The 17,775-nt window shown below is 46.0% G+C and overlaps 1 protein-coding gene and 2 non-coding genes across 3 annotated transcripts; all 3 read left to right on the forward strand.

Moving 5' to 3' along the window:
* The first annotated feature begins 41 nt into the window (after positions 1-41).
* On the forward strand, positions 42-17,670 carry LOC139562816 (importin-7-like). Its single transcript, XM_071380919.1, has 24 exons — positions 42-244; positions 4,775-4,856; positions 8,143-8,296; positions 8,413-8,571; positions 8,713-8,869; positions 9,229-9,318; positions 9,504-9,598; positions 9,972-10,056; positions 10,217-10,451; positions 10,631-10,707; positions 11,589-11,705; positions 11,924-12,013; positions 12,728-12,893; positions 13,044-13,204; positions 13,413-13,541; positions 14,147-14,213; positions 14,387-14,512; positions 14,613-14,710; positions 14,807-14,902; positions 15,019-15,239; positions 15,370-15,578; positions 15,756-15,962; positions 16,386-16,502; positions 16,632-17,670. Exons 1-24 carry the CDS (start codon positions 161-163, stop codon positions 16,730-16,732), a joined length of 3,123 nt encoding a protein of 1,040 aa, XP_071237020.1. The 5' UTR covers positions 42-160; the 3' UTR covers positions 16,733-17,670.
* On the forward strand, positions 11,217-11,387 carry LOC139563374 (small nucleolar RNA SNORA23). Its single transcript, XR_011672549.1, has one exon. It is a non-coding gene; the product is annotated as a small nucleolar RNA SNORA23 (small nucleolar RNA).
* On the forward strand, positions 16,119-16,262 carry LOC139563371 (small nucleolar RNA SNORD15). The gene has a single exon (XR_011672546.1). It is a non-coding gene; the product is annotated as a small nucleolar RNA SNORD15 (small nucleolar RNA).
* Positions 17,671-17,775: the final 105 nt, after the last annotated feature.

Consider the following 17,775-nt stretch of genomic DNA (forward strand, 5'->3'; position numbering starts at 1 on the left):
CGGATGTTCGTGTTGGGGAAATTTGGGGCTGATCTATCCGGGTACTTCATTCGCTTCTTCCTTTCGCGCCGGTAACTGAAGAGCCGTGCGTCCATGTGCGCATTGACTGGGAATTCATAGACCACAGAAATACTGAATCCGAGCCGTACCAGATTTAGCTATGGATCCTAACGTATTGATCGAGGCCCTTCGGGGTACCATGGACCCGAACTTGCGTGAGGCCGCGGAGAGGCAGCTGAACGAGGTAAAAACTTGTGATGGTGCTAATCGGGCCTCTTCTGTTGTGTCACACATCAAAGATGGAATGGAGTCCTCCTAGCTTGTGACTATGGGAGACCAGAGTCAGTCCAGAACTTTGACAGATTGAATATTCTCCATTCGACATATGTTTCGGTGATTACATATCAGACTTGACGTTATGGGTGTTATGTCAAAGTTTCGAATTATATTTTAACGTCAAGATCTGCAACTCCAAGCGAATCCACCCCGTATACCTGCAGCTGGTTCTTTAAAAACGTGCGGGAAGTTAGCAATAGCTTCCTTGATAATTAGCTGCTAGCTACGCAGTAAAAAGCCTTGTTGGACAATGCTTGTTTTTGGCCTAACTGATGTATCATGTTTGAATCGTTGGAAAGACACATTTTTGCCATTATTTATACAAGTTTGGTCTAAACTAACTAAATCATGCGATATAGTATACGAATGTAGCCAGCGTTTGCTAGAAGTTCGGAAAAAACTAACTAAATCATGCGATATAGTATACGAATGTAGCCAGCGTTTGCTAGAAGTTCGGAAATCTGTGTTAGCAAGTTGGCTAAGTGAATCACGTTTGAGGTGTATTTTTTAAATATTTTTTTTACTGCTGACATTGCCCTGCACAGCAATAGTGCTAACTAGCTAGCCCGTTGAATTTATATAGTTAACTAAACTAGTTGGTCAGCCAAAATGTCACCAATCGGACGAATTGACAGGTGTAACGTTAGTTAGTCAAGTTATCATCAAACTACTTTACTATAATTTATAAATGTACGTCTAATATGAGAGTAGCTAATAATAAATTATGTTTTAGCTTGCTGGCTTTGACTTCCATGAACGTAGCTAACTAATATTTGCTAACTAGCTAGGTAGGTTTGAGTTATCGAACGCTAGTTAACTTGCAAGACACAACGTAAACAATAGCAATCATTATTAATAATAACTACGCATTTAGTAACGGGGCAAATGTTTTGTTTGTACCTCATTTGTGAAAGCCAAATGGAAAGTGAATGTTCGCTGGCTAGCGCTATGTTAGCAACCTTTTGCGGACAGCGTAACATAAATTACATTCAGTCATTCGATGAGCTGTCCGCGTGCGCAGATTCTTTCGCTAATGTTAACCTTACAAATTAAATAGCCAGCTATGTGCAACATGGCCTATTATCATTGTCTAGATGTCGACTTTATATGTCAAATGTAGACGTGCCATAGATAACTAACATAACGTCATACGGACGACGTGAATTATTTCATGGTCACATAGTTAGCCATGTTTCGCTCGCTAGCTAGTAGGAGGAAGTCTCTTGGGCAAGTGTCAAATATGCTCTGGTCTGTTATCGGCTATGCTATCCTTAGAACAATATATGTACGGTGTTGTCATGTAACTGGGGTTTAGGTGAACTTTAAGTCAAGTTGTTGTTTATGTGATATGTCCATATTGTGTGTCATCAGCTCGAACGTATTATTAGCTAACTTTAGTTTGATAAGAGTAGGCCTAGCAAGGCTCAAAAATAAAATGTACAGTCGTGGCCAAAAGTTTTGAGAATGACACACATATTGATTTCCAAAACGTTTGCTGCTTCAGTGTCTTTAGATATTTTTGTCAGATGTTACTATGGAATACTGAAGTATAATTACAAGCATTTCATAAGTGTCAACGGCTTTTATTGACAATTACATGAAGTTGATGCAAAGAGTCAATGTTTGCACTGTTGACCCTTCTTTTACAAGACCTCTGCAATCCGCCCTGGCATGCTGTCAATTAACTTCTGGGCCACATCCTGACTGATGGCAGCCCATTCTTGCATAATCAATGCTTGGAGTATGTCAGAATTTGTGGGTTTTTGTTTGTCCACCCGCCTCTTGAGGATTGACCACAAGTTCTCAATGGTATTAAGGTCTGGGGAGTTTCCTGGCCATGGACCCAAAATATCAATGTTTTGTTCCCCCAGCCACTTATTTATCACTTTTGCCTTATGGCAAGGTTCTCCATCATGCTGGAAAAGGCATTGTTTGTCACCAAACTGTTCCTGGATGGTTGGGAGAAGTTGCTCTCGGAGGATGTGTTGGTACCATTCTTTATTCATGCCTGTGTTCTTAGGCAAAATTGTGAGTGAGCCCACTCCCTTGGCTGAGAAGCAACACCACACATGAATGGTCTCAGGATGCTTTACTGTTGGCATGACATAGGACTGATGGTAGTGCTCACCTTGTCTTCTCCGTACAAGCTTTCTTCCGGATGCCCCAAACAATCGGAAAGGCGATTCATCAGAAAAAATGACTTTACCCCAGTCCTCAGCAGTCCAATCCCTGTACCTTTTGCAGAATATCAGTCTGTCCCTGATGTTTTTCCTGGAGAGAAGTGGCTTCTTTGCTGCCCTTCTTGACACCAGGCCATCCTCCAAAAGTCTTTGCCTCACTGTGCGTGCAGATGCACTCACACCTGCCTGCTGCCATTCCTGCGCAAGCTCTGTACTGGTGGTGCCCCGGTCCTGCAGCTGAATCAACTTTAGGAGATGATCCTGGCGCTTGCTGGACTTTCTTGGGTGCCCTAAAGCCTTCTTCACAACAATTGAACCCTTCTCCTTGAAGTTCTTGATGTTCCGATAAATGGTTGATTTTAGGTGCAATGTTACTGGCAGCATTATCCTTGCCTGTGAAGACCTTTTTGTGCAAAGCAATGATGACGGCACGTGTTTCCTTGCAGGTAACCATGGTTTACAGAGGAAGAACAATGATTCCAAGCACCACCCTCCTTTTGAAGCTTCCAGTCTGATTTTCTCAGAACTTTTGGCCACAACTGTACATGAACTTCTCCACTCAACAATCTGAGGTCGTTGTTTTGTTTTTCGTGACAACAGAATATACAATGCCCAGAATTTCAATCCACAGAACAAGAATGTGCAGTTGGATTGTTAGATCTGAGTCATGTTGTGTGGTATCCAGGGAGAGGTCTGTGTGCATTGTTATCTACCGGGAAAGGAGGGTAGGAGGCTATTTTACCTATCTTACATTTGACTCATCTGGACCAGTTAAGCCTGAACAGTATTCATTTAATATAGCAAGTGATATAAGGATATGTGGTGGGCAAAGCATTGAGACCCATTTTCATTCCAGAATCCCTGAGCTGACAAGGTAAAAATCTGTCGTTCTGCCCATGAACAAGGCAGTTCATGGGCACAAAAAGTTTATTCTTTCAGTGAAATACGGAACCTTTCCGTATTTTATCAAACGGATGGCATCCGTAAGTCTAAATATTGCTGTTACATTTTACAACTTTCAATGTTATGTCATAATTATGTACAATTCTGGCAAATTAATTACGGCCTTTGTTAGGAATAAATGGACTTCACACAGTTCGCAATGAGCCAGGCGGCCCAAACTGCTGCATATACCCTGACTGCTTGCACGGAACGCAAGTAAAGTGACACAATTTCCCTAATTATAAGAAATTCATGTTAGCAGGCAATATTAACTAAATATGCAGGTTTAAAAATATATACTTGTGTATTGATTTTAAAGAAAGGCATTGATGTTTATGGTTAGGTACATTGGTGCAACGACAGTGCTTTTTTCGCAAATGCGCTTGTTAAATCATCACCCATTTGTCGAAGTAGGCTGTGATTAGATGAGAAATTAACAGGCACCGCATCGATTATATGCAACGCAGGACACGCTAGATAAACAAACTAGTAATATCATCAACCATGTGTAGTTAACTAGTGATTATGTTAAGATTGATTGTTTTTTATAAGATAAGTTTAATGCTAGCTAGCAACTAACCTTGGCTTCTTACTGCATTAGCGTAACAGGTAGTCCGCCTGCCACGCAGGCTCCTCGTGGAGTGCAATGTAAGGCAGGTGGTTAGAGCGTTGTACTAGTAACCGGAAGATTGCAAAAATGAATCCCCGAGCTGACAAGGTAAAAATCTGTCGTTCTGCCCCTGAACAAGGCAGTTAACCCACCGTTCCTAGGCCGTCATTGAAAATAAGAATGTGTTCTTAACTGACTTGCCTAGTTAAATAAAGTTTTATTTTTTATCGTCAATTTGGTGTCCAAAAATACCGATTACCGATTGTTATGAAAACTTGAAATCGGGCCCTAATTAAACGGTCGACTTCTAAACAGTACATGGCCAAGATATTCAAACGTTCATAGATAACCAGCATGGTCAAATAATAATAATCAGTGGTTGTACGGGGTGCAACAGGTCAGCACCTCAGGAGTAAATGTCAGTTGGCTTTTCATAGCTGGTCATTCAGAGTTAGAGAGAGCAGGTTTGGTAGAGAGAGTTGGAAGCAGCAGGTCCAGGACAAGGTAGTATGTCCGGTGAACAGGTCAGGGTCCCATAGCCACAGGCAGAACAGTTGAAACTGGAGCAGCAGCATGACCAGGTGGACTGGGGACAGCAAGGAGTCAAATGGCTGAAGATGTTTGTTATACACTGTTTTGCTGATATATAGGTCCAATACACATCAGTGTTTGATATTCATGCATCCTTTCCTGCTTTCATTTACAGGGTCACACCCAGGTGAATTTTGTGTCAGCTCTGCTGCAAGTCACCATGTCTGATCAGTTAGATTTGCCCGTCAGACAAGCAGGTGAGTTTCAGAGGATGGGTATTATGATGATGTGGGGCGGGATTCTGTGCACTCTTGCAGATGGAAATTCACCGGAACTGAAAGGCGAGAAGAGTATCTACAACTGTAGCTCAAATGAACTGAGCACGCTTTCTCAAAGATGACCCCTGCCCTGACTACCACAGATCCCACACTGATGACACCAGTCATATTGTGAAGACTGACCAATTTCCCATGTACTTGTACATTTGTTCACCAAGATACACACATGATAGAAAGAGAAGAAAGGTGTTTTTGTTGTATATGATGCCATCTTTTATTATGCTACCGTTGCAGCTTATTTTATCCTGTCCTACGGCATTGAGATTTCACACTTTTAGTCTGCTAGGGAGCTCTAGTGAAATCTATAGTTGCTCGGCCTGGACAGTGTCTAGTCATTGATACAGCTTCCTTTGTAATAAAATAACATTCCACATGTTTGAGATGCTCTGTGTGAGGGGCCGTTGGTAGCCTGTCCATGTATCACACATGCCTCTCTGGTAATGATGTGCAATTATATGGTAGGATGATCTGCTCTTGATCAGTGGCTCATTGACTTTTATTACATTTAAAATGTGTGCAGTCCGCCAGACAGAGCCTGTCATTTTCAACATGCTGCTAGACTCACTAGCGTATTCAATTGTGCTCACCCATAGCATCATGTCCTAACTTCTATCTTGCAACTTTGTCAGTTCTTCTACATTGTAGTATGCTTCAACAACACAATAGTAATATGACAGCCTGGAGAAAAGTAACGTGGCAGCAGCCCATCCTGCCTTATGCGTTGGGTGCTAATCTGTGTGCCTCTTGTCAAACAGATGACCTGGACATTTCTAAGCAAACCTCTCCAGGAACTGGTGTGTTGAGCAGAAATGCTATCCTTCTTGTGACTGTGCTATTTGTCCTGCAAAAGAGCCCTGCTGCACCTGACTCCGATTCAGTCCGTTTGCATTAAGTTAATGCAGCTGCAATGGTGGCACGGGTAGATCATATCTGGCATGCCATTGGTTAACAGATGCTTAAACGTTGGCTTGGTACCTGCACCGGAACTTCACACTCGGTGCTTTGGCCACAAGTTCCGCGGTAATGAGGCTCATTTGCTGTTATCTGACACAAAGGGAGGAGCTAAGCGATTCCGTAGCTAGCAGGCAAATGTCTGGGATTCCCATAAAGGTAGTGAGATCAGACCCAGGTTCCTCTCCTATTGAGGACAAATGCCCTCCTGCTTATGACAGATAATAGCATTTGTTTTTTGTCATGTTTTGTTTTTTCAAACCTGTCACACTGATATTATAGGCATTATTTGCAATTTCAGGATTCATCTATTCCCTGCCTCATTGTGTGGGCTAGGGGGATGTTGAGTGTTGGACTGGGCAGAGGGGGACATTAATGGGTTGGGGAGGGGAATACAGTAGGGTGGTTGTGAGGGTCTCGCTGTGTCAGCACTGACTGGCAGGATTATGACTTCCCAGCCAGCAGCACAGCGGTCACATGTGTCAGCAGTCTGTCTGACCCCCTATCCACCGCCTGGCCTGTCCCCCCCCTATCCACTGCCTTGCCTGGCCTGTCCCCCACCTATCCACTGCCTTGCCTGGCCTGTCCCCCACCTATCCACTGCCTGGCCTGTCCCCTCTCCTATCCACTGCCTGGCCTGTCCCCTCCCCTATCCACTGCCTGGCCTGTCCCCTCCCCTATCCACTGCCTGGCCTGTCCCCTCCCCTATCCACCGCCTGGCCCGTCTCCCCCCCCCCCCCTATCCACCGCCTGGCCCGTCTCCCCCCCCCTATCCACCGCCTGGCCCGTCTCCCCCCCCCTATCCACCGCCTGGCCCGTCTCCCCCCCCCTATCCACCGCCTGGCCCGTCTCCCCCCCCCCTATCCACCGCCTGGCCCGTCCCCCCCCCCCCCCCTATCCACCGCCTGGCCCGTCTCCCCCCCCCTATCCACCGCCTGGCCCGTCTCCCCCCCCCTATCCACCGCCTGGCCCGTCTCCCCCCCCCTATCCACCGCCTGGCCCGTCTCCCCCCCCCCCCCTATCCCCCGCCTGGCCCGTCTCCCCCCCCCCTATCCACCGCCTGGCCCGTCTCCCCCCCCCCTATCCACCGCCTGGCCCGTCTCCCCCCCCTATCCACCGCCTGGCCCGTCTCCCCCCCTATCCATTCAGAGACTTGAAATTGAGCTCAGGTGCATCCTGTTTCCATTGATCATCCTTGAGATGTTTCTTCAACTTGATTGGAGTCAACCTGTGGTAAATTCAATTGATTAGACATGATTTGGAAAGGCACACACCTGTCTATATAAGGTACCACAGTTGACAGTGCATGTCCGAGCAAAAACTAAGCCGTGAAGTCTAAAAAATTGTCCATAGAGCTCCGAGGCAGGATTGTGTCGAGGCACAGATCTGGGGAAGAGTACCAAAACAATTCTGCAGCGTTGAAGGTCCCCAAGAACACAGTGGCCTCCATCATTCTTTAATGGAAGATGTTTGGAACCACCAAGACTCTTCCTAGAGCTGGCAGCCCGGCCAAACTGAGCAATCAGGGAGAAGGGCCTTGGTCGGGGAGGTGACCAAGAACCCGATGGTCACTCTGCCAGAGCGCTGGAGTTCCTCTGTGGAGATGGAAGAATCTTCGAGAAGGACAACCATCTCTGCAGCACTCCAAAAATCAGGCCTTTATGGTAGAGTGGCCAGACGGAAGCCACTCCTCAGTAAAAGGCATATGGCTGCCCACTTGGAGTTTGTCAAAAGGCACCTAAAGGATTCTCAAACCATGAGAAACAAGATTCTCTGGTCTGATTAAACCAAGATTGAACTCACGTCTGGAGAAAACCAGGCACTGCTCAGCACCTGGCCAATACCATCCCTTCGTTGAAGCATGGTAGTGGCAGCATCATGATGTCGGGGTGTTTTTCCGCGGCAGGTACTGGGAGACTAGTCAGCATCGAGGGAAAGATGAAGGTGCATCAACAAAGTACTGAGTAAAGAGTCTGAATACTAATGTAAATGTGATATTTCAGTTTATTTTTAATAAATTTGAAGAAAAAAATCTATACTTTTTATTTATTTAATTTTGTCATTATGGAGTATTTTGAGGGGGGGGGGGCATTTAAATCAATTTTGTAATAAGGCTGTTACGTAACAGAATGTGGAAAAAGTTAACGCGTCTGAATACTTTGCGAATGCACTGTATGTAATCCATTATTAATAGGATCTCTATGAAGCCTGTCTTGTGTTTAGTCAGTTTATTGTCCCCCTCTCTCCTCCCCAGGGGTGATCTACCTCAAGAACATGGTGACCCAGCACTGGAGTGAGGGGGACGGCACCAGCACGGAGACGCCTGTCAATAACATACCAGAGGAGGACAGGCAGTTTATCCGTGACAACATCGTGGAGGCCATCATTCACTCCCCCGAGCGCATCAGGTAACCTACCACCCTGTGGCTGCTCAGCTCACTGCACAGCGCCAGCAGAGGGGGGGGAAGAGGTAGCTCGGATCAACCAGATCGTCTTCCAACCTTTCTCCTCTCTAACCCTTCAGAGTGCAGCTGACGACATGCATCCATCACATGATTAAACACGACTACCCCGGCAAGTGGACTGCCATCGTGGACAAGATTGGCTTCTACCTGCAGTCAGATAACAGCGCCGGCTGGCTGGGCATCCTGCTCTGCCTCTACCAGCTGGTTAAAAACTATGAGTAAGGACTCCTTGTTTTAGAGTGACCATGTTTGTGTCCCAACCATTTAGGGAATGGGGTGCCATTTGGGACAGAGACCGTATTATAGAGCTGTTTGCTATGTATTCGGGTGGTTGATGTTTCTGATTGTGTGTTTGACAGGTACAAGAAGCCGGACGAGCGCAGTCCTCTGGTGGCGGCCATGCAGATCTTCATGCCCATGCTGAAGGACCGCTTCATCCAGCTGCTCCCTGACCCCTCCAGTGAGTCTGTCCTGGTGCAAAAACAGATCTTCAAGATCCTCTACGCCCTCTTCCAGGTACTACTGATCACATCCTTCACGCTCACCTTCTTAGAAGTTGTGTATATATTAGTCTGTGTTGATTGTAATAGGGAGTGTATGGTACTTGTCTAAATGTGGATGTATAGTTGTAGTGTCCAGTTATTTAGCTACTCCTTCCATAATACTGGGTTTGGAGATGGGTCGATTATGGTTGTCCTGTAGAAGGGGGAGGGCTGAGGACCATCTGGTCCATGTCAGGGCCACTGGGCTAGACCTGTCCCCCCCCTCAGCATGCCAGACTGCACTGCTGTCTAGGGTTGTCTGTCTGTCCATTGGAACGACGACAAAGCTTTTTGAATTGAATAGACGGGATTTCTCCTTTTCCCTGTCCACAGTATAACCTCCCCCTGGAGCTGATCAACCGACAGAACCTGACGGAGTGGATGGAGATCCTGAAGACAGTGGTGGACAGAGACGTGCCTCCGGTGAGGGCAGATTTACTGTGGTAGGGCAAGGAGGGAGCACAAATAGGTTGACTATGCAAATCAAGTAGCTCCCAAACAGATTAGCTGTAGTTTGTTTGCTTTATTTTAATTGCTGCGAGTTGAAAGAAAGCTTATTTTATTTTCCTTCTCTCTTTCTCCCCTCCTTCCCCGTCTGTGGCCCACAGGAGACCTTGCAGGTGGATGAGGACGAGAGACCTGAGCTGCCCTGGTGGAAGTGTAAAAAGTGGGCCCTCCACATCCTGGCCAGGCTCTTCGAGAGGTAAGCCTACTCAACCCACCCCAGCACACTGTCACTGATTCTACACTGAGTGTACATTTGGAACACCAAAACATTTGGAACACCTGCTCTTTCCATGAGACTGACCAGGTGAAAGTGATAATCCCTTAATTATGTCACTTATCATTCATTACCTGTCTGGTGGATGGATTATCTTGGCAAAGGAGAAATGCTCACTAACAGGGATGTAAACAAATGTGTGCACAAAATTGGAGAGAAACCTTTTGTGCGTATGGAAAATGTCTGGGATCTTAAATTTCAGCTCATGAAACATGGGACCAACACTTTACATGTTGTGTTTATATTTTGGTTCACTGTATATTAACATGTGAAAGCATCTTTAAACCCCTCCCAGGTATGGCAGCCCAGGCAACACTACCAAAGAGTACACAGAGTTTGCCGATCTCTTCCTCAAGGGATACTCAGTGGCAGCACAACAGGTGAGAGGCCAAGGCCGCTCTTGGCTTTGTCTGAGCTGAAAGATGTGTGATGCATGACTCTGTGATTGACTGAGGGACAGAAGGTTGCCTTTCAGCTGTGTCTGTCTGCATGGGAGTCTGATCTCAACCTGAGGGAACTGATTTGCCTGTCTGTCTGTAGGTGCTGCTGAAGGTCTTATATCAGTATAAGGAGAAGCAATACGTGGCTCCCAGAGTCCTCCAGCAGACACTCAACTATATTAACCAGGGAATCGCACACGCTGTCACCTGGAAGAACCTGAAGCCACATATCCAGGGCATCATTCAGGATGTGGTTTTCCCTCTCATGTGCTACACGGACAGTGACCAGGAGTTGTGGGAGGAGGACCCATACGAGTACATTCGCATGAAGTTTGGTAAGCACCATTCTTGTTTTTGGAAATCAGAAATATTCCGTAGTGTTTGTCATCCAGAAGGAATGTCCTGGAATCAGACTGCCTGGAAGTGATCAGTTCAAAGATTTAACTGTGTAAAGCTATTCTAACAAACCAATGCAATGTGCCATCTGATCTGCTGACTCTCTGTCCCGTCTCAGATGTGTTCGAGGATTTCATCTCTCCCACCACGGCTGCCCAGACCCTGCTCTTCACCTCCTGCAACAAGAGGAAAGAAGTGAGTTGTGGTTCTGATGTGAATGCTGTGTCCTCCTGGTCCTGGCAGGGTCAACAGCCTGCCATGATGTGATCCTCTTTCATCCCAAATGGCACCCTATTCCCTATATAGTGCACTACTTATTTATTCTCCCTAGAGCCCTGGTCAAAAGTAGTGCACTATATTGGTAATAGGGTGCTATTTGGGACGCATAGCCTGGTGCCTGTTATTTTTTTCTACTGGCCTCACTCCTGCCCTTATTTATGGCCTTGCCCATTCCTCCGTCCTGTCTTGCTGTGGCTCTTATTAGCGCCCTGTTGCTCCAACAACAGTACAGAGCTGTTGGAACCGGTCTGTGGATGAGTCCAGCCAGGAGAACACTGGAAAACAAAGAAGCATAGCTGGAAGAAAGCACTACTTTAGTTGCTGTAGCTCCTTAGTCAGATGTGTTACGTATTACGGCTTTCTTTCTGTTCTAAATGTAAGGTGTTGTTTTAGCATGGAGGTAGTTCTATTCCGTTTTGGCTGTGGGTGAACAGGGTGTGTGGTGCCTGTCCATGTTACGTGCTGCCGTCTGGCTGTGTCTTACAGTCTGTGCGGCGGTGCTCACTCCACACCTGCAGCCATAGAGCCACTGGAGATCATAGTACTGACGTCTCTGACTCCTCACCACGGGCCAGCCTCCATACTCTCCCACAAACTCTCCTGGCCTGCATCTCAAATGGCACCCTATTCCCTACATAGTGCACTACCCCATGAGCCCTGGTCAATAGTAGTGCACTATACATGGATTAGGGTGCCATTTGGGACATATCAGAGGTGTTGGATGTTAATGTGTAACAGTTATCCAGGATACACAGAGAAGCAGCACATTTGACTGAATGCATTTCTTTATTCTCTAGGTTCTTCAGAAGACCATGGGCTTCTGTTATCAGATCCTCACTGAGCCCACCTCTGACCCCAGGAAGAAGGACGGAGCGCTGCACATGATTGGCTCTCTGGCTGAAATCCTGCTCAAGGTTATTAACCCCCAACACCACCTGCTATCTCCTCTTTTCTAGTTGACCTTTGGTCTGACCATGTACTCATCAGATGAGGTAGCTGACACGGCGTGTAACTATTTTGCCAAATTGTTTTATCACTTAAGTTCACTTTATGGCTCCCACGTGGCAGTCAAATACATTAAATGCATTTTTGTTAACCATGAATTTCATTTTCTTCTCTCCCCCGGAAACAGAAAAAGGTCTATAAAGACCAGATGGAGTTCATGCTGCAGAACCACGTCTTCACTCTGTTCCGCAGTGAGCTGGGCTATATGAGAGCCAGAGTAAGTGTCACGTTGCCAGATCATTCTGTCCCAGGGTTCCAGTGGGGAGAAGGGGAGGGCATGTGAGCTGATCACCGGACGTGCTACCTGTCCCAGACCTGCTGTTTTCAACTCTCTAGAGACAGCAGGAGCGGTAGAGATACTCTGAATGATCGGCTATGAAAAGCCAGCTGACATTTACTCCTGAGGTGCTGACCTGTTGCACCCTCGACAACCACTGTGATTATTATTATTTGACCCTGCTGGTCATCTATGAACATTTGAACATCTTGGCCATGTTCTGTTATAATCTCCACCCGGCACAGCCAGAAGAGGACTGGCCACCCCTCATAGGCTGGTTCCTCTCTAGGTTTCTTCCTAGGTTCTGGCCTTTCTAGGGAGTTTTTCCTAGCCACCGTGCTTCTACACCTGCATTGCTTGCCGTTTGGGGTTTTAGGCTGTGTTTCTGTACAGCACTTTGACATCAGCTGATGTAAGAAGGGCTTTATAAATACATTTGAGTGTATCAAGAATATTAATGACAATGATTTGGTAAAACACCAGTGTTTTCTGAAAGTTCTGCCTCTGTCATTGCAGTGGATTTTCCACTCTTCACATCTTGATGGTTCTAGATACAAATTCTAGATTTAGGAGAATTTTGCAAAAGTATAGCCAGTTTGTTTACTGTCCTGCACTGGTTAACTGTTAACCACCATCTCTGGTGTTTCCCCATAGGCCTGTTGGGTCCTGCATTACTTCTGTGAGGTCAAGTTTAAGAGTGACCAGAACCTGCAGACAGCCCTGGAGCTGACCCGCCTCTGCCTGATCAATGACAACGAGATGCCTGTTAAAGTGGAGGCAGCCATCGCCCTGCAGGTCCTCATCAGCAACCAGGAGAAAGGTAGCTATCTCTACACTGTCAAACACACCATAGGTGTATATGGAGTCTTTCTTTGCTGAATAACATTAATAGTTAATGTTCTTCTTGAATCCAAATGATATAGCTGATTATCACTAAGTGCTCCTCTGTCATGTTTTTCCTCTTTCCTAGCCAAAGAGTATATCACTCCCTTCATCCGGCCTGTGATGCAGGCCCTCCTGCACATTGTGCGTGAAACGGAGAACGATGACCTCACTAATGTCATCCAGAAGATGATCTGCGAGTACAGCGAAGAGGTCACGCCCATCGCCGTGGAGATGACACAGCACTTGGTGAGGAGTGTGTGCTCAGTGCCTGACTCATAAAACGGCCCTGCACAGGAAGTCTCCTTCCTTTGATCAGTTTACAGTTCTGTTTGTCAGCCATGGAGATAGGAAATAAGGCCCAATTACCATCTCTCCTAGTTCCATGTTGGTCTGGTTTTAAAGACCCTGCTCTCAGGGAAACCCACTTATGGCTGTTATTCCCATTTCTCCTCAGGCGATGACCTTCAACCAGGTCATCCAGACGGGGCCTGACGAGGAGGGAGGGGACGACAAGGCGGTGACAGCCATGGGCATCCTCAACACTATCGACACACTGCTCAGTGTGGTGGAGGACCACAAAGAGGTGAGTACAGCCATGGCGTCCTGTCCAGTGGGTCTACTTGTATGTACATCAAGCTGTCTCATGCTACAGAAACAGGATATGGGCTCCTGCCCTGTTGGCCATTCTGGTTTGGACAAGGCATATTTACTTACAGCCATTCAACCAAACACCCACTCAGTAGAGCAGCTTCCCTCCCAGCTCATAGTGCTGCCTGCCAACACACTCCCAGCTGCCCACCCGCTCCTGGAAACACACACTGTTCTCTCTTCAAAGTGCCTTGCAGGCTGATGCCTCTAGAAATAGCACTGTGGCTCTCTGCCCGTACGTCCGCCGACGCACAGGACCCGTGGAGCTTGGAACCAGCCAAACCAGCAAATGTTGGTCAACAGTTAGATATGTCTTCTTGGTATGCTACTCATTGTCGTTGACTGTGTAAAGTAAAGCTGTTGACTTATGACGTTGTTTTTATCAATGTGCCTACCCACAGGTATTTGGTTTTCTGGAAATGACTTGCACAATGAAATCATCAAATCTACTCTTGCAACACCACTTGTATGTTCATGGTGAATCTCTGTGCGTGTGTGTGTTCCAGTGCTCTAACTAAATGAATGGGGTTTCTGTTTTAGATCACCCAGCAGCTGGAGGGTATATGTCTGCAGGTGATTGGCACCGTCCTGCAGCAGCACGTCCTGGGTAAGTCTCCCTTGCTCTTCCTGTCCCACCACATTCCAACCAGGTCCTCCCGTCTCTGACACGTACAGGTGGGCGAGGTGCCTAGAGTCATTTACGTGACTGACTCACTCTGTGGGGGTTGTCCTATATTTACCTCTGTCTGACACCCAGCCTGTGTGTGTGTTGATTTTCAGAGTTCTACGAGGAGATCCTGTCTCTGGCACACAGCCTGACCTGCCAGCAGGTGTCCCCACAGATGTGGCAGCTCCTCCCCTTGGTGTTCGAGGTCTTCCAGCAGGATGGCTTTGACTACTTCACAGGTATACTGCTCACTAACCTGCTAGTCTCAACTGCCTGTTATAGTGATTTGACTATTATATAGACACACACTATATTAAATGGGGGATGTGACTATTTCAGACATGATGCCTCTCCTTCACAACTATGTCACGGTTGACACAGACACTCTCCTGTCTGACACTAAATACCTGGAGATAATCTACAGCATGTGCAAGAAGGTACAGTAACTTACAGCCGCTATACAATTTTTTTCACACATATTGGTGGTGTGTATTTTTGCTGGGTGTGAACAAGTTGATAATCTGTCCATGCAGGTTCTGACTGGTGATCCAGGTGAGGATCCAGAGTGTCATGCAGCCAAGCTGTTGGAGGTGGTTATTCTGCAGTGCAAAGGGCGTGGAATTGATCAAGTAAGCGTCTGGCTTCTACACTAAATCTTGTATGGCTACGACTGTATTCAAAGTAACTGCTTTTGAGAAGCACTGTACTATACATTCACCTTAGACTTTCTTTGCCGCTCCTGCAGGTTGTTCCCTTGTTTGTGGCGGCTGCGCTGGAGAGGCTGACGAGGGAGGTGAAGACCAGTGAGCTGAGGACCATGTGTCTGCAAGTGGCCATCGCAGCCCTGTACTACAGCCCCCCTCTGCTGCTCAACACCCTGGAGAACCTGCGCTTCCCAAACAACACTGAGCCCATCACCAACCACTTCATCTCCCAGTGGCTCAAAGACGTTGACTGCTTCCTGGGGTAAGACCAGGAAAGATGCTCACGTTTAATATATTTACAGCTCGTCTGGTTTCTCTGGTCCCCCATATAGTTTGATATCAAGTAGAGAGAAAAATGTACTGTAAGATAAAAAAATTATGTTATTCCCCAGGCTCCACGATAGGAAGATCTGTGTGCTTGGTCTGTGTGCCCTCATTGACTTGGAGCAGAGGCCCCAGGCTGTCAACCAGGTGGCCGGCCAACTGCTCCCCGCAGCCATCCTGCTCTTCAACGGCCTCAAGAGGGCCTACGCCTGTCAAGCAGAGAATGAGAATGAGGATGAGGATGGAGATGGAGATGGAGAGGAGGATGAGGAGAATGGTACGGCATTTGTGCTATCCTCTTAACTCATAAGTCCCATTGTCACTCCCTTAGTTAATCTTCCTACTATATTGAATAGGGTAAGATACAGCTGCATGGAGCACTTCATTGGTAGATGGTTTGAGTTGTGTTAGTGGATTGATCAGTAATAAATTAATCCATTGTGCCTTTCCTCAGTCGAGCTGGGCAGTGATGAGGATGACATTGATGAGGAGGGCCAGGAGTACTTGGAGATGCTGGCCAAGCATGCAGGAGAGGATGGGGATGATGAGGACTGGGATGAGGATGACGCAGAGGAGACTGCACTGGAGGGCTACACTACAGCTGTAGACGATGAAGACAACCTAGTGGATGAATACCAGATCTTCAAGGCCATACTACAGAGTAAGGAGACCACCTTTCAGGCACACAAAGCTAGTGATGGGTCGTCAAGTTAAGGACACAAGTTGGAAATAAACAGTGAATAAGTGTTTACACTCAATAATATTACGAAACAAATTTGTGAGGCCTGTTATTTAAAGTGCATTATTAGTACAAGATCTTAAGTGATGAAATGATAATGATTCGGAACAGGACACTGTCTGTCTGTGGTCACTGGATCAGGGTCACGTTCTGTGTCTCTGGGTTCAATTCCCCACAGCAGCGTGTTCTTCAGTTGAAGACAGAGGCATTTGTCTGAGAAGGTTAAAACGCAATACAAACGAGATCTCGGGATTGAAGACATGAATGCAATATGTTGCTTAAGTGTAAATCGTACATAAAAGTGGAGGGAAAACTTTAACTTAACTATGTTTTTCTCCAACTCAGATATCCAGACCCGTGACCCAGCATGGTACCAGGCACTCACACAAACCCTTGATGAGGAACAAGGAAAACACCTTCATGACATTGGCACACTTGCAGACCAGAGACGGGCAGCACATGGTAAGTAAATCTATCCCCGTAATACAATAAGACAGCTGTTAATTTTTATTTCATTGTTTTAATATCATAGGAAATAAACACTTACCATGTTTGGCCTGTTGTATAATTGCCCTATTTTCTTCATTCCAGAATCCAAAATGATCGAGAAGCATGGCGGATACAAGTTCACAGTGCCAGAAGTGGTGCCAACTAATTTCAATTTTGGTGGCAATGCTCCAGGAATGAATTGAGTCATCCCTTCTCCCTTTTATTACTCTGACTGATTGTAGTGACGTGAAAAAAAGCTTGTGTTGTTCCCTTAAGTAGTGGTTCCAGAACTGGTTCTTCTTACTGACTCTTCAATCTGACTATCAAATTGGAAATAGCACCAGAAGAAGTGGGAAGACAACCAAATGCAACAAATGGCTGGGAAAACAAACCAAGAACTTGAGCTTGAAGCAAGAGAAAAAATAAGCTCTAAACAACATTGTCTTCTGGGATCCAATGTGGAGGATACTAGGACGGGAACTTTTTTTCTTCCCTCTTAAACAAAATGGGAGGGCTTAACAATTTGAAATTGATAATGGGACTAAATGTTTCATCATTTTCACTGTTTTGGTCAAAAGGCTGTGTGTGATAAGATTATACCTCTGGCAGTAGTGTTGTCTGTTATTTTCTGCATTAACAAATTCTCATGTTTGTTATGTATATACAAGCCAAGGTTCTTGATTTTTAAGTAGCCTTGCTAAAACAACCAGAGGCATTTGTAAGGTGTCAAGTGTATTCAAATGTAGCATATTGGATACTTCATGGCACTATGGTGATGCCTGATCTCTGTAAATTAATGACTAGCACTTTCATATTGTTCAGGTCTCCTAGCCTTCTGTATCAGACTGCAATTTTTAAATCAATTAAGACCATTTAAAACACAATCCGCTGTAACTTTGGTTACGGTGTAGAATAATGAGTGGCATCACTTTGCTGCTAAAGTGGAAACATTCTAGATTCCTGAAAAAAAGAGAATGCTCATGGTGTTCAGTTTGGATACAAGACGTGTTGTGAGCACAAAGTCAATTGGATGCTTCATTGAAGCATGTACAATTGGACTTGATCGTGAAGGTCTCAAGCGTTTGATTGGTGTATGAATGAACCATCTATATACACAACATATTAAAAAAAAGTTACGTTGGATTGCGTGCATTTGACTGTTTACTAACAGCTACACAGTTGTGCACTCAGTAATTTGATTTGGAGTCTATTTTGGGTGATTGTCTGTATACTCTGTCAGATCAGG

Source organism: Salvelinus alpinus, chromosome 33, assembly GCF_045679555.1.
Source record: "Salvelinus alpinus chromosome 33, SLU_Salpinus.1, whole genome shotgun sequence".
Classification (NCBI taxonomy): domain Eukaryota; kingdom Metazoa; phylum Chordata; class Actinopteri; order Salmoniformes; family Salmonidae; genus Salvelinus; species Salvelinus alpinus.